Genomic DNA, 24,749 nt, shown 5'->3' on the forward strand with positions numbered 1-24,749 from the left:
TTTTAACCCTTGAAAGAAAATAATTGTTGTGGTTCTTCCTGTGCCTCTAAACCACAAACACACTGTGGTTTAGCTTGCTGTGTTCAACATGTTAGAATAGTAAGCTTAATATTGATCTGTGGTCAGACTTTGCAGCAATGCAAAAAGAGAGTCATCTTTTATCGATGTTGGTCCAGTTGTTTGTGAGTCTCAATGTGAGTATGTTCATTTGTCGCATCTCTGGATGCTAATGCTGAAGAAGAGTTCTAATGCTAATTAAGGAAACTGATGCTAAATAATCAAAGTGGAACTACACTTTGCTTGCTAGGGTGTAACTACAGAAACTGATCAAATTTAAAAGAACAGCTCATAGTTACTTCAATACAGAACACGCAGAGAGAGGGCAGCTCAGCAGGGCTCCTACCAAGCATTTGAAATAGCCCCCTTTAGCCAGGTTTTATACTGTGGAGAAGGATATGGAGGAAAGTTCATCAGCAATTATGGATTCCCTACCAGCCTGATAGACTCCATGTGTTTTTTTCACCTACCTTTAACAACACATCATGCCAGGTGTGGCGTAGATAGGGTTAACAGTAGTTGAGACAAACAAATACCACACACACACACACACAGATTCTTTGCTTTTACTCAGATGACCTTCATGGTTCATTGTTTCCCCTCCTGTCAGGCTAATTAGCAGCCTTTGTTTAGCTGCATTCCCCCTCACAAGTTGCCTGTTCAGTGTCCACCGTAACCTTTTAATAGAGGAAGTCAAAACCTGAAAGCCCTAATGACACTTCTTCCTCAGCTTTGAGCTGCAAAGGCAGCAGGGCTTTAGATAATGTTTAGTGTTAAAAAAATACACAAAGCTCTCGGTCTTTTCCTCACTGTGTGTTTGTCTCCTTCTCATATCTCAATTTGTAATCGGATGTGTCTCTTAACTTCTTCCTCTTCACTGCTTCATTGATTCTTCTGTCACCAGCTGTCCCATAGGTCTAGTAGTGATTTGATAGATGGACACTCAGGTTGTGTATTGATCATCAGGCTTTGATGTGTTGTCAGTCACCTGTTAGTCAGCCCTGCTCAGCATCCTGACAGTAAAGAGTGTGTCTACCAGTGAGAAAATACCTGAAAATGAGGGTAAAGAAATCATCAGTACATGCACTTTCAAAATTGTCACATTTTTCTAATGCATTTGAGTCTTCATGAGTCTTTTGTGCTGTAAGAGTAAAATAAATGGTGATGCACTACCATGCATGGTCCCCTTAAGTTCTCAGGTCCACCAGCCCTACATGCATGTAGGTGTTAGTTTTTCATTTTTACTGTTTGTCTGTGATAAAGTTCATTTTGTCTGAATGTCAGCGTGCACTTCATGTCTTTTAATGGCCCTCTCAGAGAACAGTGTCTGTACATACACAGCTGAATTCTCACCACAACAGAAATCAATACCTCCACAACTGCGCGTGAGTTTTCCCTGCAGGCAGCACTAACCCAGTAGCCTGGTTTCACTCATATTGAAGCCCCATGCACACCAATAGAGAGACATGTCACACAGTTTGAATGGCCCATTTTGACACGTTTGAGCTGCAGTGCTGTGTGAATACATGTACCACGGCCCTTAACGATTAATCGTATGTCAAATTATTTGAACCCTAATGTGTGCTATTTTTTTAAATTGTGTCAGAAGTGTGTCACGCTGTATGCCTGCAGTTATGTGTCTTGCCTTCTGATGTAGTGAAGCAAAATTGAAATGTCACTCCAATGTGTCATTCCCACTTGTCAAATTTATAATTTCAATTTCTCACTTTTTCTGTCAAGCCAGGCAAATTCCAGATGGCAAATATAACGATACATCAGATTTCAAATGCTTTTCAGTCACTCTATCTGCTGCTCGCTCGGCTCGCCTTCACTGCCAGCATTGTCACTGTACTCTGTTAGTGCTTGCATCTTTCCAGATCTGAGGCTGTGTAAATACACTCCTCCAATCCCTAACTCTGCATAATTATAGAGGATAATTATCTGAAGTACACAATTTTAAATTATGTGTACAATTACTACAAAATTATACACCAATTAAAATCCACTCTGTGACTGTAGTGCAGTGGAAACGATCAGAGACAGAAGCTCTAAAGGAAATCAGTAGACTGCACAATCAGCTGCAGTATTGAACATTGAATTGACAAATAACAATTCAATGTTCTGTGAGGAGCATTGTAGATTGCCACAGAGCTGGTTATCCCTCAGGAATGTGTCACAACAAATAACCAAATGTGCTCTCAGGTTACTGAAACTTTATGGACCTGATGGATAAGAAGCAGATCTGGGATCGCAATCAGCAATTCATAACCTTCTGTTCACAAAGAAGTGAAAGGACAATCAAATGAATAAATCATTTTTGCTCCCAACAAAGCCAAATCAGCAAAGTCTGAAAGAAAAGGTAATGGTCTCTATTTTGTAGGAGACAAAGGTAGTGCTGCAGGTGGACTGCCCAGAAAAGGATCACATTGTTAGGGGGGACTGTTACTGACAATGCTAATGGCTAACATCCAAAGTACTGGACAAGTGTGAATGTACAAGGAGGCTAAAAAACTTATTAATAACATCACATAGTTGTATATGAATGATCATGCATGTGTTTTTCTCACACATCCAAAGCTCTGTGTATGCATAATCATCTCAGATATGTGCATACACAGCACTTGGCCCAGATAACAGCAGCCTACCAACCCACTGCCCCCCTGAAGAGTGTGCCTGCCTCGTTTGCTTCTTCTAAGCTTCTTCTGCTCTCCTGTTCCTCTGTGGAGCATCTCCTGCCCTATCCACCTCCCACCCTCTATCATTCGTCTTGCTGCATTGCGAACTCCAGCAGCTGGTTTAGAATCCCCACAGAGCTGTTTGAGCTGAACACTGCAACTAGCACATTTGTTGGGTTTGTGGGGTTTTTAATACCACTGTATGTGCGAATGCACTTTAGCATGCATCCATTCATCTATTAGGAGTATATAATCCTGAACCTCTATCTCCTCCCTGCCACCAACCCTTATCGCATTAATGCTGCACCTCCCTTTGCTGCAGACACTGATGTTGTCCTATGTCTTCTCCTCTCTGAATAGTATTAATACAAGTGTTAACACTTTGTGAAAGCACGTTGTTTAAAACAGACCCTTGGCCCATAACTGTGGTGTTGTCTGAATGAGGCAGGTAGACATGAATAGAATTGTAAATGGCTTCTATGAAAAGGGGGAAAGGGGCCAACCCTCTAACAAATTGCATATAAACAAATAGCCACAGGCCTTTGGCTGAGGTACTGCCAGCATCTTTGAGAAGTGAAGGAGGAGGAGAGAGAGAGAGAGAGAAAGGAGGCTGCAACATGGGTGCATTCCTTTCCACATAATTAGGTTTTATTTGGCTCCTTCCACTTGGATCATATCTCTTTCCTCCTCTTCATCTTCCTCACCTCCTCCTCCTTTTTTCTTCATGATTCTATTAGCATAAGACTACTTGCATAAAGAGTTAGTACTTGAGCAGCTAAGATTCTCTGACAGAGAGACAGCAGTAAAGTATGAGTCATGAAATTCACACTGAGTTGCTGAAAATATGTCAACAAGCGGAAGAGAAAGAGAGATGGCGAGAAGGTAAAAGGTTCGCTGACATTTCCTTGTAATTTTAGCAGGATTAAGTTTTGGCTCAGCTGCCATCAGCTCCTGCCAAGGGCTGCTGAGTGCGGTTACTGGAACAAAACATGAAGTGGTGAAACCTTAGCTAACACCACACAAACAGAGGCACAGGAGCAGATGTATCCTTATACCCAGAAAGTGTTAGATGTTATCATCAGAAAAAAAAAGTGACAACCCAAACACTGTTTTGAAGAAAGATATAGGCTGTAACATAAATAAAACAATATACTATCATGTAGAATTATAAATGAGAAACTGAAACCTTCTCCTGTGTTTGCTTTAAGTAGCACAGAGACCAGAGGGGATTTGTTGTTACAGCAGTAGCGTGTGTGCGATTTATATTTCTACAGCATGGGGAACAAGTCCTTCAGATGTAAGTAGGACAATAACAACATGGCAGCCAGTGAAGTTCTCAGATGACAATATTTAGAGAAAGCGGATCATCACGGTGGAAGTTGATTTTGGGTAAAAGGACACAGCTTAACTGAAATCAGGCTACCGCCACTTTATGTCTTGAAAATGCATAGCTTCATATGAACACAGCTACATTATACTGATAGTTTAAACATGTTGATGATGCTATCTAACTCAAGCTCTGCCTGTAATTAGTAGAGTACAGCTATGTTCACATCATCCTCAGATCCGGTTGTGGCCCATGGGGGTTAGTTGTTTGTAAAACTTAATTCACTTTTCATTCTGCAACAGATGAAACAGGACTGATAAAACATTATACTACATGTGAATTCAAAGTTTTCAGACCAGTCCAAACAGATGAAAGGGAGGATTTAACAACCAGTGCTCACCAGAAAAAACACAGCAACTGTTTAAGTGAATGAAACTACAGGGCTTTGACCCTCCTTTTATAAAACATATTAGCAAATGTAAAAGAAGAAGAAGAGTTTTGTGCAATAAAGCTCACATTAATTACTCTGCCCATCAGGTTATAAAAATTCATACTTATTTTATGACCACTACATTGTATCCGTAAAAAAAAATTCAGGAGCTAACAAAAAATGTTTTATGTGTAGATCAACTGCTGTGAATTTTTAAGAGGATTTTGTTTAGGAGGGTTGAGGATTTTCTCAGCTTTAAATCTTATGATCCAGCAAAGGAAACGCTAACATGTAAGTCAACTGCCTGCCTTGGATTTAGCCCAAGTCATGTTGGTATATACACAGAGGAGCAACAACACAAAAAATGTTCAGTTCGAATTATAGGTGAACAAATTTCTTTGATTTGATAATTAAAGTAGTTGCAGGTTCGTTTTCTATCATGTGATCCAATATTGATCACATATCTTTTCATTAATTTCATTGACGAACAGAGATACAAAAGAATCCCTTATGAAATCTGCTGCATCACAGAAGACAAACTGCTTTAGTGACAGTAGTCACCTTCTTCCCCCTCTTTGCAGCCCACACAGGCTCTGGCCTCTTCCACTGCAGAGACAGACACAGAGGCAGGCAGGGCTTCATATGCAAATATAGCCTGAGTAGGCGGCAGCCCCAGAGCAAAGTGTGCAGCAATGTGAGAACTCTCACAAGCCCCGCCCACAGAAGCCAGTTGCCTAGCAACCACCTGCAAGGAGGAGGGAGAGGGGAGGGGAGGAGGAGCCATGAATTCAACAACTGTTGCCCGATCTGAGCTCTCACTGTGTGAATGCGAGTCAGCCTGCGGACCAGTCAGCGAGGGAGAGGGAAAGTGTGAGAGGTGCAGAGTGTGTGTTTGTGTGTGTGTGTGTGAGAGAGACAGATCTGCAGCCTGTGTTGGTGTAGGAAGAGTCAGGCAGCCAGTGCAGTCTTTTAAAGTGAACGATACATCCTGCCTCTGTCTTTGGACTATACCACTACCGGCGGCTCACCCTTTGGACTGTTCCGGCGCTTCCTCCTCTTACTGTTAAAGGGAACACCTGTGTGTTTTGTGTGTGTGTGTAAGCTGGAACAACGTACTTAGCCCTGGTGGAACAGGGCGAGTGGATGACTTCAGTGGATAAGGGTTTTGCCGGTGGAAAGAGGGAAGCTGCTGACCATGGACTCCCCTCAGTAGTTATCGGGGTAAGAAACTCAGACTGCACCCTGAAATGTGAGGATGATACTGACAGAATGAGAACAAGACACAGAGAGGAGTCCTTAGAGGGACTTAGGGCTTCATTAAAAAAGCAAAAGCATGCAGAGAGCAGAGGTAGTTTATATATTGGGTGGAGGACTGCTGTGTTAAAGGCGGGGGGCAGCTCAGTGCCAGTGCAGAGCCCATTGTCCCCCGGTTTTTGTTTGAATGTGTGTGTGTTGCACGTAGTTGACCCGGCCTCGCAGCTTGCCTGTCTGTCTTGCTCAGCTGTTGGTGTCTGTGTCATCTCTTGTACACAGTCCTGTCTCTTCTGTCCATTCTGTTTTCATCCCAGTGTCCCTTCCTGTAATCTTCTCTCTGTCTCACTTGTTCTGTCTCTGGTGGTGCGGTTCAACATCTCTCTGATGGTAATGGGATTAATTGGAAAACAAGGTAGCTGGAAGGACAGCGAATGACAGGCGGAGAGGGAGAGGGAGTGATCAAAAGAAGGGAACAGGACAGATATAGCAGGTCAGGGTGTAGATTCACGTTAGCTTAAATGTGAGAGCAGCAGGTTTGTTGTCTAACAGAACAGAGGGAATTTAACACGAAAGACGGTGTCTGAAAAACTAAATGTTGCATGGATATCTAAGAGTTTTAGAAAATCAATAAAATGTATTGATTTTTTTCTTTATATGGTAAATCCTGTGACTTGATCAGCACTGAAAATGACATTCATTGTCAGCATTTATAAGTTACATATTTAGAAAAGTAACCCTCAGCAGTCTACAGGTGTCAGTCTTCTTAGTCCTGCTACTGTTTTAAAATCCAGTCCTCTGTCCAGGTGATTTTATGTGTATTGTCAGTGGCGACATGTGACGTCAGACTTTGTAGTCGTTTTGAATACTCCTGGTCTGTGACTGGACGTTACATAATGAGATTTACGCTTCTTTGGGGCGAGCAGAAAATGCACTGATCACACATCCAATTGACGTTCCTGGCAGAGTTTATCAGTAAAAATAACATTGTTGCTCCATGACACACGGTTTAACATATGTTGGTTTTTACATTAATTTTTAATTTTGTTTTCTTAAGCAAGATTGTTGTTCAGACAAGTGGCTTTCCCAGTGCACAGCGTGTTCGCTAGGACTAGAATAACTAGATTAACATGCAGCACTGAGCTGTACTGAATGAATGGAGGCTAATCTGCAGCAGTTAAAACAGTCACTCCTCTCTCACACACTAATACTGAAGGAAGAACATTAATCTGCAAACAAAACCAAGAAATATCTCAATGCAGACAGGAAAAGTAACAGAATGCTAAATTTTGGATCACCCAGTTCACACACAGCAGCTGAATCCACCACCTGCTGAGGGTCTGCCAACAGCACACTCAAGTGCCTCCATTCAACGGACGGCAGCAAGTGGGCCGACAAACAGTCACTTAGCAGAAAGACAATGGTCTTTGCAGAAGAAAGACAAGGCACTTTATCTTCTTTAGACATGAGTTTGATGACACTGGAAGCACGTTAGACACAGAGTCAGGGTTTTCCTTGAATTTGAACTATGAATCATGAATTTTGCAATCTGCTACCGTGAGGATGATAATTCAATGGAAACATGAGCCTTCTCAAATGCTGAATCAGACTGTAAAACCAAAATAATGGTCTGATTTAACAATTAAAATGATAGAGATTTGGCGGGTCTGTTGTCAGCCAAACATTTAAAACACGACATTTGAAGATGTCAGTGTGCGCTTTTTTTTTTTTTTTTTTTTAGTATAAATTGTCAACAGTCTTGATATTTTGTACATCATCCATGAATTGCTAAAAGCCTATTCATCTGTTACCGTCCTTGTGGCTAAAACCAAGAACTGATGACTTGGAAATGAAGCCATCCATAGCAGTTGTCAAACACTTAAGCGTTCAGGACAAGTGCTTGACACCTAAGGGGCAAATGGATGAACACATACACACAGACCCACGCACAATGCATTCCCGCTGTTTGAGGGTTACAGCTACCAGATATTAAGACTTTTGTTACACATACACAAATATTTAGCCAATAATTGCAATGCCATTGTTCTATTATTGTGATATTTATACTTTTTGATAGCACTATTCTTTGTTTTTTTACTCTAACACAATCCTACACAAGACGCGTACTGCAGCACTTGGATCACTTGATCGAGGGATGTATTTCAAGTTCTCCTTGTTTAACGGGCCTACCTCCCCACACACACACACAGACACACAAATAAAAAAATAGTTGATTCAGAATTACAAGGGTAAACAGAGGCACACACTCTCTTTCACCTCTTGGGGCTTTCTTTGTGTATCTAAGGTTTCATTAAAAATACCTTCACACAGTCTCCTGTGTGTCTCCACAGTCCCTCCCTACATTGTCCTTTGTCCGTCACAACATTCCTCGTAATCCAAGAAGCTACATTTTCTCCTAAAATGAATGCGTGTGTGTGTTTCTTCCCACATAAAATTTGACTGAAAGATGAATGAGAGAGGCGAGGCAGTAAACAGGTCTCATGTGTTTGAGATGAATTAGCAGAAGTTTCTCAGTGTTGACTTAACAAAACGGTAGTGAAACATGAGTCATTATTTCCCATCGTGTAAGGTGTGTGAGTGTGACGGAAGAGTATCGCTTATCATAGGAGCTGGATAATACAGACACACAGGCTGATACATGCACATCAACGCAGCTAACGGATAGCAGTCCTTCCTGCACATTTTCAGCTGCTGAAATAGGCAGATCATGTATAATAAGGGTTGACAAATTGACATATCTTGCCGATTTTGTTTTGTCTTGGACTTTTAGAGTCATTTTTAATTACTCTAAAAGTTAACCTTAAACTCCAAGAGCTAAGATGCATGTACATGTAACTAGAGCTGCGTGACTTTCTATCTGAGATGAGATGAACTCATCACCCGTTATACTTCATGGTTGTATCCTATGTTTATTTATTTATTTTATTTTCTAAATAATAATAAAAAATGTCACATTTGGTCATATAATAATGGAACTAATATAACTGCCAATGCTTATATTAGGAGGTAGGTTGGGGCTGGGGTTGGTACAGGCATACGGACCTTCAGTCAGGACACTGGGGTTTCCATCTCCTGACATCAGGTGCTGTTTTGTGTTCACTCATTGTCACAGGTTAAGTTTTTCCCCTTGTGGTGGGGGTTAGACATAAAAACTACCGGTTACAGTTAGGCGTTAAAAGGGAAAACGAGTCCACAAGGGGAAAAGGGAAAAAAAGACTTTTCCAAGGACTGAAATGTCAACCCAAAATCACAGTTTAACAAAGTGTGTTATTTCCAGACAGAAGCTAGGATCAACCAAAAATGCCTGCAGGTGAAAACATCTTATGCGTACAGTTTTATGAATTAGAATAGCTTTTTCAGGTTTGGTAAAGCTTCTTAGGTCTACCTGCCGTAGAGCTTCTTATTACGCTGTGTAGGGATCTGAGACTCAAGCTCACAACAACAGTTAAAAACCCTGAATATCCAAACCCAAGTTAAATAATGCACTTTATAGGTAAATATTTTTTGTGGTGGCAGCATTTGAGAAGCTCAGAGCTGAGAAGAAATGAGAGGAGAGGATACAATTAACAAAGAGACAGACAGATGTAGGAAAAGCCTCTGCAGAGAAATGCCTGCTATCTCTGCTGCTCAGTCTGACAAACACAAGCAGGGAGACTCTGCTGCTCTCCCTCTCTGTGTCTCTCTGTCTCTGCTGCACGTCTATTCCTGTTTTGTTTCCTCTTACCCTTCTCCTCTTCTAGTCCTTCTTGCTTCTGACTCACATTCAGTCAGAGTTCCATCAGTGTGGATTGATCCCATTGATGTCAGTTACATCTTGCTTCACTCCCATCTTCTTTTACATAACACTTGTTTTGCTTGGTTTGACAACAACAGGATGGTTACTGTCCAACAAATATGCAACAGGAACTACACCTTTTAAATACTCATAAGCTGTATAATTCCTTTAATCTTGCTTTTCTCATCAGACATGCCACAAAAATGTTCCCTAAATATTTATACAGGGTGGACTCCAGATGGAATCTCAGCTCTCTTAAAGCGCTCGATCTATGCATTTCAAATTTTTTAAATTTCTTGCATTTTAAAAGAATGTGTAGGCAATTTTCTTCTGCTTTATAACCAAGTTGTTATGCATCTGAACAGCTTGAACAACTGATATAAAATAAATTAGAGAACACCTTAACTGTTCTTCAGTAGAGAAAATAAAAGTGTTTAAGTCATACTAATCTTACCCAGCCATGAACTGGTTACTGTTTTTGCATTAAGATCAATATGGCCTTGAAATGCTTGCCATCCACATAATTCTGCACTGTGCCAGCAGAGCAGATTAATGATTTGTTCTGCACTATAATGGTATTGACCTTCAACACTCAGTATAGAATGAATGTGAGGAGAAGTGAATAGAGAGAGTCTATCTTTTTAATTGCATTGTTGTTGTTCAAACTGATAAAGAGAGTCTGCAGAGAGACCTCAAATTAAACAGTCTTTCCCTAATTAGTCCGAGTGTGTGTTTTTCATATATGTGTAGGCTTTTGTTGTACACAGGGGTGTACTGGCACTGTGGATTTAGTAAATACCTTGATTGCTACAAAAAACAGCAAGATTCCTATATGTCAGAATACTTGGCTGATTATGGTTGGATTATTTACAGCACTCTTGTTTGACACTCTTTCTGGGAACACAAACTAAAGTGGGGCTTTTTATAAAAAAGTAATCTGTGTCTTGCTGGTTTTGTCTTTAATCATTTATTTCTGAACTTACTCCACCACATAAATCTGCAGCTAGTCTTTCATGGACTGAGCTAAAGCAGCCCCCTTTTCCATGTGTCCTGCAGCATTTAAAGTGTCTGGTTATCACCGAGCAGAACAAACAAGTTTGACTTCATTGTGCCATACATTAATCAGACTTTACCCTCACAACTCACTCAGTACACTTAATGTTCAGTGTGTGACAGCAGCAGTCAATTCTCTGCAAACAAGTGTCAATCCTGCATGCTTTATTCAAGCAGCACCTCTGGCCCAAACCAAACTAACTCCAGACTGTGTCAATATCGATACCTGAATTTCTGATGACATTAATCACTTATCACTTCTTTATAACTAACAACCTACCCGTATTAGATAATGACATTTTCATTTCACAAAAAGTAAGACATAGGGTGTTTTAGAGCAAATATGTGATGACTGGCAGACATGCTTAGACTTGCTGAATGATATTTATTGTCATTGCTGTCTCCCAGGCTGAGAGGAATCCTGTGGTCAGCTGAGGGACTCTAATGTTTTTTGTGCTTTTTTCTTTTTCTCGTTACTTTTTGTGTTCTCCAGCTCCTTTCAGTTTCATAGACACAGCTTATACTTGACTTCCTTAGAATACCCTTAACTGATATACACATAAAATTTGCATTTTATATTTGAATGTGTCACTATTTTAACATCAGCCTGGTATTCAGGTTTCTCTCATTTCCTTTAATTCCGACTGTAACCGAACATGACCACATGTCTGAATAAGTATTCTTGACACTTTTGTTGTTGGTGTTATGATCATTTGCCTAACATGAACAAGACTTTAATGAGCGGAAGCTGATCAGATATCTAGGAACAGAGGAAATACGAGAGGCCATAAAGAATATATGATGTTTCAGATGGGTTTCTGGAGGGAGGTTTTGAAGTCTGAGTCAATCTAAACGCAAACAAACACACATTTCATAATAACCCCACATACTAACTGCATCTTAGTAACTAATACTGTTGGAGTAATTGCTGTACAGTAACATCATCAGGGTTTCTGTTCTGTAATCTTTCGCAATATTGCTCAACAAGATGACTCAGCAGTGTGTCAGGATTGTGCCAACATGGCGTGTTTGGTAGTTGCTAACAAAAACTTATGCTCAACTGGAAGTTACTTGTACAATTATTCTCAATGTAAAAAGATGTTTAAAAAAAAAAAAAAAAGTAGCATCTATTTTTTTTCCTCATTAGAATCTCTCACCTTCTCTTTAAATGAATCATCCATCTCTCACTTCAGCTTAACATTTCTATTGTAGCTGCAGTGGATGTGAGTAATAGAGGCTTTCACTCATCCTCTTTCTTTGAGAGCATCGTGTTCATTGCTCTTTTCTGCTTTGTCTAAGTCTGGGCTGACAGTCTTTTATGTTTGTACTCAAAGTGTATGACCTCTGTTTACCTTTAGAAAAGAATGCCTACTCAGCCATACGTGACATGTAATAAATGATATGCAATAAATCTCAGCAATGAGAATGGACGAAGAGAAGCTAATATTAAATACTGTGGTGTAACGATAACAAAAAAATATATAATTATGAATTGTGAATTGAAGGCTTCTGTTGTCTTCATTGCTACCCTGTTTTTATGCTGTGGGAAGTGGGAAGATAAGAGATAAGATAAAACTTTATTAATCCTGGAGGAAATTCTTTTGCCAGAGGTTACAGGTTATATTAAAATATACAAGTATAAATATCCAACCACTGTAACTGTGCACACTGTATGTTGTATAGCTGTGATATAAGGTAATGATAAAGGTGCTAGATATAAAATATAGACCAGTGGAGAGTATGACCATTATGTGGAGAAAGAGCAGGAAAGGGATGAAGGGTTGCTGTATTAGGTTAGACAAACAGATTCACAGAAAGATCAGGAATTATTTTTTAATGTTGTTTACACTAAAATATCTGCAACAGCTTGCATGCTGTGCTGTGTAGTAATAAAAAGCTGCATGTGCTTCACATTTTTCACAGTTTAGGATGGCAGTCTGTGAAAACTTAGCCCAGCCAGACAATGAACTGTGGTAAAAATCCTCCCAAAGTCTTGTCGGGCTTCAGGCAGCACAGCACATCTTGGCATCCTCTGTTCAAAGCCAATGGGAGTTTGGATGCTGTTTGGCCAGCCAGGTGTGTTTGTGCTCTGAGAAATCAAGCAACTGAAAACACTGTGTGTACGCTTGTGTTTTGGCAGTTTAAGCCCCTGGGCTATTTGAGTGGGTACAGAGAGAAGCACACTGTAATCACACACACGCACACATGCACGTTTACTTGACAGCTCGGGGATGATTGTTGTTTTTTTGACTCACCGACAATCAAAGGCTGCAAAGTGTAAATCAAAGTCTTTAAATACTTGGAAATGAGTTTCCTGTGTATAGCTTACTGTGTTTTGATTAGATCTGACATTTGTTTATCGTTTATGTAAGCTAGTACTACAATACTACACATAAAAAACCTCCTTTTCTCTTTTTGCAACAGGTGTCAAGTTGCCCACTGTGTTAGCTTGTTCAGTTCCATGAACTGTTGTGGTGGAGTGCAGAGAGGGGGGAGGCTGCCTGTTTTCCTGCCACACACTGTGTTTCTTTCTCTGCTGCTGGGAAGGAATGCTAAAGAGACCTTTATCCTTTGTTTTATTCTGTGTAACTCAGGCTCAGACCCCATGCTGGCTCTTTGTATCAGAGCAGGACCTCAGCTTAATATGTGGATATTTTCTAACATGTATGCCAGTGAATATTTAAGTTTTTATGGTCTGTTTTTGTATATCTTGTTTTATTAGAAACTTTAAACCCCCTTTAAATCAAATATACACTAATCCTTGTTATAGGATAGAGTAAACTTGGACATCATCTTCAAGCTGTGCCTGTCTGCATGAGAGAGACAGAAAGCAGTCTGCAGTATTGTCTCACACTTATCTAAATGTCTTCAAGCTTCTCTGTTACCTCTGCCTGTGTCTCATCTCCTTTCCTCACAGTCTTGTCTAATCTGACCCTCATAAACACTCTTCTGCTAATTCCCTTTCATCCCATCTTGGCTCTGTTTCTTATCACCTATTTCTTTTTCTTACTTGTTAGCTGTATCATTCTCTTCCTTATATACCTGCTCCCTGCATTCTTTTCTGTTTCATGTCACTCCTTCTGTTCTCCTTCCTCCTTGTTTACCTGCCTGCTCCTCCTCCTCTTTCTCTTTCTCCATGTGTCTGTGTTTCAGCTGTTCAGTCATGCTGAGAGAGAGTCTTATTTTCTATTGCTTTGGACCAGATATGAGCTGTTGTAGAAGGGTGGAACAAGATGGAGGGGGACCTTTGACCTTTGACCCCACAGCCTTTCACCCCCCTCAGACCATTCCCACAGTGAAGGAATTTACAAAGTGTGGGATCCATCCTAAAAAAGAATTGACACATTTTCTCCTGCTTATTTGAATTAATTTTTGAGATATTCTAAAATTCCAAATTTGAAAATGTCACCAGTATCACTTCAAACTCTTTTATTTCTGTTTGTAAATATCTGAGTGTGTCCACTTTCACTCACCTCTAAACTTCTGTTTGATTGATCTCCAGGGTAGTGAGAAGGAGCAGGTCTGTCCGGTCATCATGTGCACGCGGGCTTTCCCTGACCCCATCTCTGAGTGCCAGCTGTTCCCTGTAGAGGTGGAGGAGCCCGAGGAGGAGGTGGCAGAAGAGGGCAGGGAGAGGGAATCGGACAGGGACAGCGCTGTGGAAAGCACCCAGGGGTCAGAAACATCAGACGGCCTCACCAGACCGGGGGACAAGGAAGACGCTCTGGGGGACCTCTTTCTCCCTGGAGAGAAGTAAGCCCTGTTAGATCCTTTTTAGTGTCTGCCCACATACTGGTGATCTTTTGAATGTCTGTTCCACTATTTTTTGTGGTATGTATTTTAAATGACTATACTCACTGACATTTTCTCAGACTTTCTTTAATTTTTTATATTTGCAGACTGAAAATGGAAGATGAAGAGTCCTTTCATAATTTGTGTCTTTACTAGTTACTCTCTTCTTCCTCAGGTGTGGTCAAACTAGTATCTCTGTGACCTCTGATCTATCAACACGGTCCTCGGCTTCTCTGAACGAGGAGCAGTTTGAAGACTACGGAGAAGGGGAGGAACCAGACTACACTCCCAGCAGCCCCTGTCCAGACGACGAGACTCGTACCAACGGCTACTCCGACCTCGGCTCCTCTGTTCCCTCCAGGTCAGAAAGAGCTAAAGAATAAAAACCCCTCACTTCCCATTCTTATATCCTGATCAATCCACCTGCTGTACTGATGCAGACACACATATACAGGAATTTTGCACTTAATTAGTGAGATGACAACTGTTGCTTTAATTAACAAATGTTTTCATGTACTGATGACCTGACTGGGGTTGAATATTCTCTTGCGATTTGGAAACTAGATATTATGAAATAATCAGAACTATCATCCATCTGCAGACTCCAGGTTTAGGACCCACTGTGCAACAAAGTGCAGATCATTTTTGTATTGCGGTCTCTGTAGCATCAACTCCATTAAATTCTAAGGATTTGAGTCTCTGCACTGAGAACTCCAAGCATCATTACCTGACTCATAAAGCTCTAAGACTTGACTGTTTTGCTTAGTCGTTCTTGCCCCTAAGGCCACATTAATATTCATCAAACGTCTGTGTTTAATGGGATTAAGTCTTGCAGCTGATAGACTGGCAATATAGCTCCATGCTTCTTTTCATGCATAGCAAGCAGACAAAATGCAGCCAAAGCAGAAGGCAGAGAGATTTAAATTCAAAATGAGGCCCAGATTTACAACTCAGCATGGGAACAAAGTTTAAATAACTACAGTACAAAGTGGGTGAAGGGGACACTTGCTAATTTAGAAACTCTGCCCCCAAAGTGAAAAGTACAATTCTGATTTTTGAGCTTTGAGGGATGGTTTAAACATCAACTCTAAACTGTGTTGACTTTCTGTTGGGAGGGAATTAAGGGAAACTGTGAAAACTACAAAGTGAAGGAGTGCATCTTTGGGTCAAACCGGCACTGTAAGGCCTTTCTTTATTTTGGCAACAGATTTTGTAATGATGTCAACCCCCAACACACAGCAGCACAAAGACAACAGAGAACACTCAATGAATACCTTTATGTAGTCTTTTTTATCCAATAGTCAATTGGTGTATATCTAATTGTGTATGTTTCTGTGTGTATGTTTACAGTGCAGGGCAGACTCCCCATAAGGTACGTCACCATTACACCGGTGAACTGATGGACGTTTACTGTTCTCAGTGCAGCAAAAAGGTCAACCTGCTGAATGACCTGGAAGCTCGCCTCAAAAATCTCAAGGCTAACAGGTAAGGGACACATACACACACATAAAATATAATATGTCTTATGTATAAAAAAAGATGTAAATAATCTAACATCAGAAATATAGGTTTGAGCTTTGAGTAAAAACTTAAAACTTTAAAAAGTTTTTTCTTCTTCCAGATCATAAAATTGGAAATACTGCTAGTCTATTTTTAGTCTTTCACTTGGGGAACAGAAAGTGAACCTGTCCCAGATGATCTGAGAGATCTAGACAGTTCAAGATTCATTGCTTGGTGCAATGGCTAGATTTCTTTTTTTTCCCCCAGAAAATACGATCGGCTCTGCAAACAGAGCTGTGGTCAGCCATTGAGTACACTGTTAAACACAAGTCACAGCTGTGAATGTTGCTATGCGACAGGTGTGTCAGCTGATGACGCAGATAGAACAACCTTTGTGGTCTACAGGTCTACTGTAAGGATACATCCCCTGTATTGGGACATTCACACACAACACATTACAACACTCATCAAATGCCAAGCTCTACCTGATGATGAGTCATCAGATGTTAAAACACAAACATGAATACTGCCATACCCAGCTCCTTTTAGAAAAACTTCTAAATGAACCGATAAGGTCAATAATAAGCTGTTACGTGCACTGTGCAAAATTTGAATTGTCTTGGTGTGCGCACATTTTACTGGTCAGGCTGACTCAGGACCCACTATTTGCTGACGGCTTGTTTTTTACTGTAATTTAATCATAATGATGTAATATTGTTACACAGGCATTTAAAGTCTTCCTCCTCCTGCCTCACGCATGAGCTGTCACATCATCATTCATGAGCACTCACACACAAACACTAATTGATTGTTATATAAGGCTGTCACTCCTGTTCTTACCCTATTGTAATAGCAAGAGTATTATTGGAAACATAATCTTTAGTGACCATTAATGGGTGTACAGTCCACCTGAAAACACAACTGCAGACACAAAGTAGATTGTGAACATTAACTTAGAGCAGGTAGTGTCTGTGGATATAGCTGGACTCTGCTGGTGCTGCAGGATTTTCTTCCTGCAAAGAAATGGCTCTAAAACTCACCATGGCTCTCCTAATTAGAACTGCTTTCCCCTTATGAATAATGGAAGGAGTGAGAGATGACAGGCTAAGAATAACAGAGCCATTCCCCTTTAAATGAAAATTTATCTATGAAAGAAATTACTTTGAACAGAGCAAGGAAAAGGATGGAGGTGGTGAGGATGGAGGTAACATTTGGAGTAGGACAGCACGTCATTTGACTCAATGTGAAAATATCAGAAAAATAAACCTCTACCAGCTCACATTAAGCTCCATATTTAAATATAAAATTGGAGAATTAATGTCAGCACTGTTTTATACATCTTCATGTACATGTAAATTCAGATACTTCAGGTTTTCAGGTTAGTAAAATGTGTAAGTCAGACAGAGTTTTAACAGGACACTTGCCCACCTGTAGCCACCATGGTTCCATTGTGTCAGCTCAGAGGTCAGAGGTCATATCTAAGCCTCTATTTAAAAAGTACACACGAGCACTAAAAAAAGATTGAAGCAAGATTTTGCATTGCACCATTTTGAGCGATACATGAAAGTTGAAGTTCAGAGCCCCCTGCTGACAGTGTTGCTGCACTTTGCCCTTTTTAACATTAGATAAAAGGGAATCATTCTGTCATTCAAGATTACCCAAAATTTCCAAGAGAATCGTCTTGGAGGTTTAGCCTTTTAGACACTATTGTGAAACATTTCTTAGAAGGCTCTTAATATTGCTGCTTTCAAGCTTCTTCACAATGTGTGATCTATCAGGATGGGTATTGATGGTTAAAAATATGTTTTCTACCACATCCAATCTTCCCTCAAGCCACTCTCTTTTGTGCCAGAATTTGATGATGACGTAAACGTTATCATCAAATTCTGTCAGCATCAGCTGTCATATGTGTAACCCCCACGGTGTGTTTTTGCTCACTTTTGTTAATCTAACGTGAAACCCAGCACAGACAGACACATGAAACTTAAAGTCTTTAGGCTTTCTGTCCCCCTGAGACAGATGCTGAGCTCACAGAAATCCCCCGTTCTTTAACCCAGGATGGCACTTGAATTAACATTGACATGTCCTTCAGACTTTTTTTCTCTCTTATTCACACATATTTATCTGACACGGTGAAAAGCCAAAATCTTAATTGCCGTCAGCTGTTCCTTCCACTGTCAAGTCCAAAAAAACAAAAAAACAAAAAACTGTCTGATGTGATTTTGGTTTTTGTCTTTGCAGCCCCAACAGGAAAATATCCAGCACTGCTTTTGGAAGGTAGGCCATTGTACCTGTGTGTGTTTTTATTATACAGCCTGGCCTGCACGTGTTTGTTCTGTTTGTTGACATAGTCACACACACAGTGAGATTAGCAGTTACTGCTTCCTTATCTGGCAGCAGTCTGACCATCGTGACATTGAGTTAATTACTAACTAGTCATTGAGACAGGGCATATTGAATGACCTGACCTGTTACCAAGCACACTGTAAAACCTTTTGTTTCGTTTGGACATCAGCTTTTAGAGCATACGTCATGGCATCATCCTAAATAGTCGGTTGGTCTGTACTGGCTGAGACATTTTGTATTGAAGCTTTTGTCCTATTTACAGCCACAGAAACTCAGTTACAGTGACACAGTGAAAATGGCCTGTCAGACCTGATCTATGTATTCAATATGAGGCTTTGGCTCTCTCCTCCTGTTCTTTCTACTCTCATGTCTGTCTGCTTTGATTACTTCTTACTCTTTATAGCTTTCTTTATCTCCTCTCCTCTCCTCTCCTCTCCTCTCCTCTCCTCTCCTCTCCTCTCCTCTCCTCTCCTCTCCTCTCCTCTCCTCTCCTCTCCTCTCTCCTCTCCTCTCCTCTCCTCTCCTCTCCTCTCCTCTCCCTTTTTCACTAATCTCACTAATGGAGCAGAAGCTTGCTGTCCTTAAGATAATTCATCAGTATAAATAGGGGCAGCAAAAGTGACATTACAGCATAAATATCACAGCTGAGTGTAGATATATACACACCTGTGTGGGTGTCTGTGAAAGACTGCTAATTTCTTTCTGCACCACTTTCTCTGCTTGGCACTGTTCTTATATTATATGATATGAGCTACCTCTCAGCAGCATCACCGCAGCACACACACACACACACACACACTTTTACTCTCCCCTACGCATACAAATACATATTTATGCATGCACACTCAGACCCGGTCCTTGCCTGGATTTGTTCCCAGCTGATTTTCTGAGTTTCTGTATCCCTTTGTTTGTTTAGGCAGCTCCTCCACAACAGCAACTTGAGCAGCAGTAATGGCAGCACAGAGGACCTGTTTAGAGACAGCATCGACTCGTGTGACATCGATATTAATGAGAAGGTACGAAGGATCATTTCATTTTGTTTGTGTCAGTAGTTTATCTTTGACTCTATGACTAAGAGCATAGCATCTTAAATTGTTCAGTGTCATTCATTATTTCATTATGTTTATGATGTAAATTCAGGTGAGTTCTCTTGAGAAGAAGGTGGCCGAACTTGAGCATGAGATTCTGGTGAGTGGTGATCTCAAGTCCAAGCTGAAGCAGGAGAACACACAACTAGTACACAGGTAGAGTCACTAAACCATCTCCAAGATTTATTGTGGTGTCGATGTATTACAAAAAAAAAATGGATTGTGTTTTTTTGTGCTAATTTTATGCAACCTCTCCATGCTTAGAAGGGACTAATTTTCCAGACATAATTTGATATATTATATTATATATTATATAATTAGATTTCAGGAGCAATTTCAAAAATTACACTCAGCTCAGCTATGATAGCTGATAATTCTGTATTTATTATAAGGGTTCATGAACTGGAGGAGCAGCTGAAAGACCAAGAGACACGTGCAGAACAAAATCTGCAGGAGAGGCTAAGACGGCACAGAGAGTCCTACAGCAAGATGGAGAGAGACAAGAACACACAGATAGAGCTGCTGACCAACCGGTAGGACAACCACACATGATAACATACACATCAACATGTGTTGTCATGAATGACTTGTGTATAGGTGAATAATGTGATTCATTAGATCGATATCCACACAACCCCTGCTTACCCTGGGTTTTTTTAAGATATGGGGACATTGATGTGCCTGCTTATTAAGAGAAAATGTAAAACTGTATGCTAAAGAGAGCTCGGAGATCCCTCCTGGGGATGCTGCTTCTGCAGCTACAGCATGTACCGTGGTTGTTTGCCAAAAACTGTCTTAGCTGACTGCAATATACTAGTCCTAAGTGTACTTCAACACATTGGAATTTGTGTCTTTTAGAGTCAAGCAGCTGGACGAGGAGAACAGCGAGATGTCTCTAAACCTGTGCCGACTCAAGTCACAGACTGAGAAACTGGATGAGGTAAGTCTCTCTGAATATTTGATTTAGTCAGTTGTTAGTGACACCACAGCACCAAGCAGTAGCTTAAAAAATAAGAATATTCACCCCAGCATTCACTGCATATTAGAGACCAAAGTATATTTTACCAGGCAGTAAAAATGTTTATTTCTGCTAAAAATGATATCATTCAATATAATGTGCACTACAAAACAGAAAAAATTATTCAATAAAAGCTTTAGCCTGTAATTGTGAGTGTGTCTTTGTGTCTGTGATCAGGAGAAACAAAGGATGACAGACAAGCTGGAGGATACAAGTCTGCGTCTGAAGGATGAGATGGACCTCTACAGGAAAATGATGGACAAACTGAGACAGAACAGGCAACAGTTCCAGAAAGAGAAGGAAGCGATGCAGGAGGTGGGAGGGATTATTTTATGTAATCATAACCATGCAGCAAAATGCACTGTGTGTTCACTCTGTTCCTCTTTAACTTGTGCAGTCAGTTCAGCTCATACACCAACAAAATGGATGGATTGGTGTTATATAATATCTCTCCTTTGTTTGGCATGCAGGTAATAGAGGATCTGCGTCGCGAGCTAGAGCACCTGCAAGTCTTCAAGCTGGAGACAGAGAGGCCAGGCCGGAGCCGCAGTTCGTCTTCTGGGCTCGCAGACTTCAACAGCAGGACCAGGGAGATGGAGCTGGAGCATGAGGTCAAGAGGCTCAAGCAGGTACTGATGAAATGCTCTGTTCACATGTCTTTGTTGTGCGCAGTCCGCTAAGTAGGTCCTGAGTATGCCTTAATGCTGAGAATGGAATGAAACCTTTTGTACACATTTCTAAAATCTGCTGCTTGTCCCTAGAAAGGTTGCCGCACATATGTAACAATTTTCAGTCACTGTTACTTGTGGATCTCTCTAAATTTAAAATATTGTGAACCTTTTTTTATATTATAGAATATTTGAGGGTTTCACTTTTATATATTTTATGATATATGAAAACATATGAAAGCAGCCCTCAAGGAGACATTTTAAATAATACAGAGCCAGTCTGTCAGAACTGCTGATTCGCACAGTGTGTGTATCTTATCAGTGACTTGACAGGAAAAGGTCCATGTCCTCCTGTAGCCTTAGGCTCAACTAGTCAGGCATGAACAGGAAGGATAAGAATGATTCTAAACTCTCCTCAAACTGCAGATACTTTTTTATGTCTGGCTTCTTCCAGCAATTTCAGATTTTAGAACAATTCCGTATGATGAATTGGAGTAAAGCTGTTCGTAGGTACAGGCATCCAGGAGAACTCACTCTCTTATTGCTTGCCTGTGCACCTCTTTAAATGTCTGTGAGTGTGTGTGTGTCCAGCGATTTGTGTCCCAGGACTTTCTTCCCTCTGAAATCCAGCACCTGGTGTTGTCTGGGGCTCGGCTCCGTCCCGCTCTGATGGTAAAATTGTTTCTGTAACCTTTGACCTCCCGATTAACTACTAATCACAACGGAGTAGAGAGAACGTGCCCAAGCTGAATTGGGGTCAGCACTGCAATTCCCTCACTAATGGTTGGATGGTAGGATGGAATGAGGGAAGAGCAAACTGACCTCTTGTCAGCAGCTCAAGGCAACTAAATCATGGAGCTTTCATAACAAACACACCAGACAAAGCAGGGGAATGGTCTGTTCTGTAGCACGCATAACTCATTTTATGTCCTATAGATGTTGCCACAGTAGATTGCTGTGTTTGCTTTGGATGGTCTACCAACACACTGTGCTGTTGTATGGGCTGAATGATGCTTCACTATTGACAATATATGTTTTTTGACACATTTGTGTGGTTCTGATACCTTTTAGTGCTTTTTTTTCTCTCTTACCTCAACCTTCCACTGTGATTCTGTATTCCAGGAGAACCAGAAGCTGAAGGAGCAGAATGAGGAGCTGAATGGTCAGATCCTCAGCCTCAGCCTGTATGAAGCTAAGAACCTGTTTGCCACACAGACCAAGGCCCAGTCTCTAGCTGCAGAGATCGATAATGCCTCCAGAGACCAGGTGCGAAGTGATTAGTTCAAAATGCTTCAAATACTGTCTGATATGCCAGATATGTTATCAGCAACAGGGATGTTTCACAATGCACTTAACAGTTTGCTGAGGTCATGTGACATGGGTATTGTCCATAGGAGAATAGCTGCATGTCCTGAATCTGCCAAAAGGCAAAAATGTAAAAAGAAGACATATACATATACATATGCTGATCATCATCTAGATACACATAAATCCCAACAGTTACTTTCCTCATTTGATCACATCTTACACTCTGACCCACCCACTTACAAGACATATACGTTGATTTCAGTTGAATATACCCTAAAGTGTGTTTTATTTCTCCTCAGTTAATGGAGGCCCTAAAGGAGCAGGAGGAAATCAACTTACGTCTGCGACAGTACATGGACAAAATCATTCTGTCCATCCTGGATCACAACCCCTCCATACTGGAGATAAAGAACTAGCGGTGTCTCAACTGGAATGAGAATCGCTCCTGAACTCGGTGGAGTGAGGATCATTTCAGTTGTTTGATCGGGACTTGCAACTCGAGTCTGGAACCTGTACAGAGGACGAACAGCCGGTCTTGTATAAATAGACATGTTGCGCCCCCTGCTGTTTGTAGTGAGAAGTACTTCTCTGGCAGGAGAAAAGGATCGCGCATTGATACTACTGTGACTGTTGAAGTCAGTCTGTCCTGTCTTTTTTTCTCTGTCTTCGCTGTGAACTGTTCATGACACAGTTTTGATCTCTGTGTGACAAACTGGGAATTTCTTACCAGGACTAATGTGCATACAACATGCTTTGAAGAGAGACTCGGTGTTGTACACTGGGCATACAACCTGGAAAGATGCAGCAAACGTGCTGCTGTACCTGATGTAATAATAATAATAATAATCATAATAATAGCTGTAACATTTTAAAAAATACAGATGTGAAGGCAGATCAGTTCACTGCTGCCTGACCTGTAACACACCAGTTTGGACTCTACTATGGTTCAGGTGTTCTCTGATAGCATTTGAGATGATATATGGACAAGCATGTGCTAAAAGAAGAGGAGAGAAAAGGGGCAGGAGTCAGAGAAAGAAAAGGATGTCTACATTATATGTTAGGTCAGATATGTAAGAGGCTTTTTGTAAAGTTGGTGAAGGTACGTTGAAGGTTTTTATTTTTGTTCATTCTTGAGAACATGTCTTCCAGGAAACCTTGCCACAGCACTTGCAGTGTCAATCAGTCCAATAGTGAATATTTTTTCACTGAGAAGTGGCCCTTAATTATTCAGACCAGTTTCACTTTGTGGCACCGAAGCTGCAACCAAGGAGTGTCTTTAAACTGTAACTTCATGGGTGTTTGCTCGCAGAGTTTAATAAAGATTAGCTGTTGCCAGCAATAGACCAAGAAGATGTTGCACAGAAATGTAATGAAATGAATGTACAGGATGTGTGGTGGATTTACACTGAGAGTGACTGGAATCTATGCTCAGATACTGGATGTGACTGAGAACGTCAGACTCACTTTTTTGGTACAAAAGACTGGATTAGGTGGCAGATTGTAGTTAAAGCCCCGATGGCTCTCTGGAACTCTCTAATACTGTAAATACCATGAATGTACAACTTGATATTTCAGTTTCTGTGTGGCCAAAAGAAAGCGTTTTAAAATCAAATCTCTGTAACTGGTAAAGACACGTGTACAGTATTTAGTACTGTAATGAAAGGGGAAACGATAACAATCTGCTGTATTATAATTATTCTAAACTTGAGTTTTGCTTCCTTGCACAAAGAAAAAAAACTTTTTTGTTTTCTTCTGCATGGTTCACATGGTTTTCTTCTGTCTGTGCCTTTTCAGGACATTTTTTGCGAGATGACGTTGCTATAGATTTACACGGTATTTTGAAGGTACACTCTATGTCATTGTCTGACATATTTTCTTGACTTGTAAATGTTGTAATTACATAGTGATAATTTGTATTCATGTGCCACTCGCCACTCTTTTTCAGATTGATACTGAGAAAAACTCTTTTATACAGTTTTATCAAGAAGAAACTTGTGGTTGCTTAGATGTCCTGTTAGCGGTATAGCACAATGCTTTGTATGGTACATGAGCCAGGTTATACTTTGTCGGTGTAGACTTTCTTTGACACAGTGGGCGATGTTTTTTGTTGCTGTTTAGTTTTTTATTTGTTAGTTACTGTAAGCCCACTGATTTGCTTCAAATCAGCTTTTTATATGGCTGTAAACTGTCTTCCTAACTTAAGCAGTGAGCATTATGAGCAATATTAACTTATTACCAGTACCTGCTGATTTGTGTCATGTTTTGCTCCACAAATAGTTTTTCTCTCCAGCTGCTTGTGCCATTTTGATTAAAAAAATAAAAATAAGTGCATTGATCTGTTTAAAAAAATCACAAACTCATGTCTTTTAGCTCTTACATTCTTACCTATTAGGGCTATTGTGCTATGTACTCACATTAAATGGCAATAAAAATGGCTTTA

General features: G+C 40.5%; 1 protein-coding gene across 3 annotated transcripts in view; it reads left to right on the forward strand.

The window, feature by feature from the left end:
• Positions 1-24,749, forward strand: part of rab11fip4b (RAB11 family interacting protein 4 (class II) b) — a 46,048-nt gene extending 21,299 nt beyond the window's left edge. For 2 of the 3 annotated variants that reach the window (XM_028407170.1, XM_028407185.1), the window contains 12 exons: positions 14,092-14,342; positions 14,557-14,742; positions 15,732-15,866; positions 18,123-18,158; positions 19,144-19,243; positions 19,368-19,471; positions 19,708-19,848; positions 20,174-20,255; positions 20,511-20,648; positions 20,804-20,962; positions 22,124-22,267; positions 22,609-24,749. In XM_028407170.1, coding sequence (XP_028262971.1) covers positions 14,092-14,342; positions 14,557-14,742; positions 15,732-15,866; positions 18,123-18,158; positions 19,144-19,243; positions 19,368-19,471; positions 19,708-19,848; positions 20,174-20,255; positions 20,511-20,648; positions 20,804-20,962; positions 22,124-22,267; positions 22,609-22,725 — 1,593 coding nt within the window. In that variant the 3' untranslated portion in view covers positions 22,726-24,749. Of the gene's footprint in view, positions 1-5,320; positions 5,711-14,091; positions 14,343-14,556; positions 14,743-15,731; positions 15,867-18,122; positions 18,159-19,143; positions 19,244-19,367; positions 19,472-19,707; positions 19,849-20,173; positions 20,256-20,510; positions 20,649-20,803; positions 20,963-22,123; positions 22,268-22,608 lie in introns of those variants that run through there. The other variant, XM_028407179.1, reaches the window with a different exon arrangement.

This window comes from Parambassis ranga, chromosome 1 (assembly GCF_900634625.1).
Source record: "Parambassis ranga chromosome 1, fParRan2.1, whole genome shotgun sequence".
Lineage (NCBI taxonomy): Eukaryota > Metazoa > Chordata > Actinopteri > Ambassidae > Parambassis > Parambassis ranga.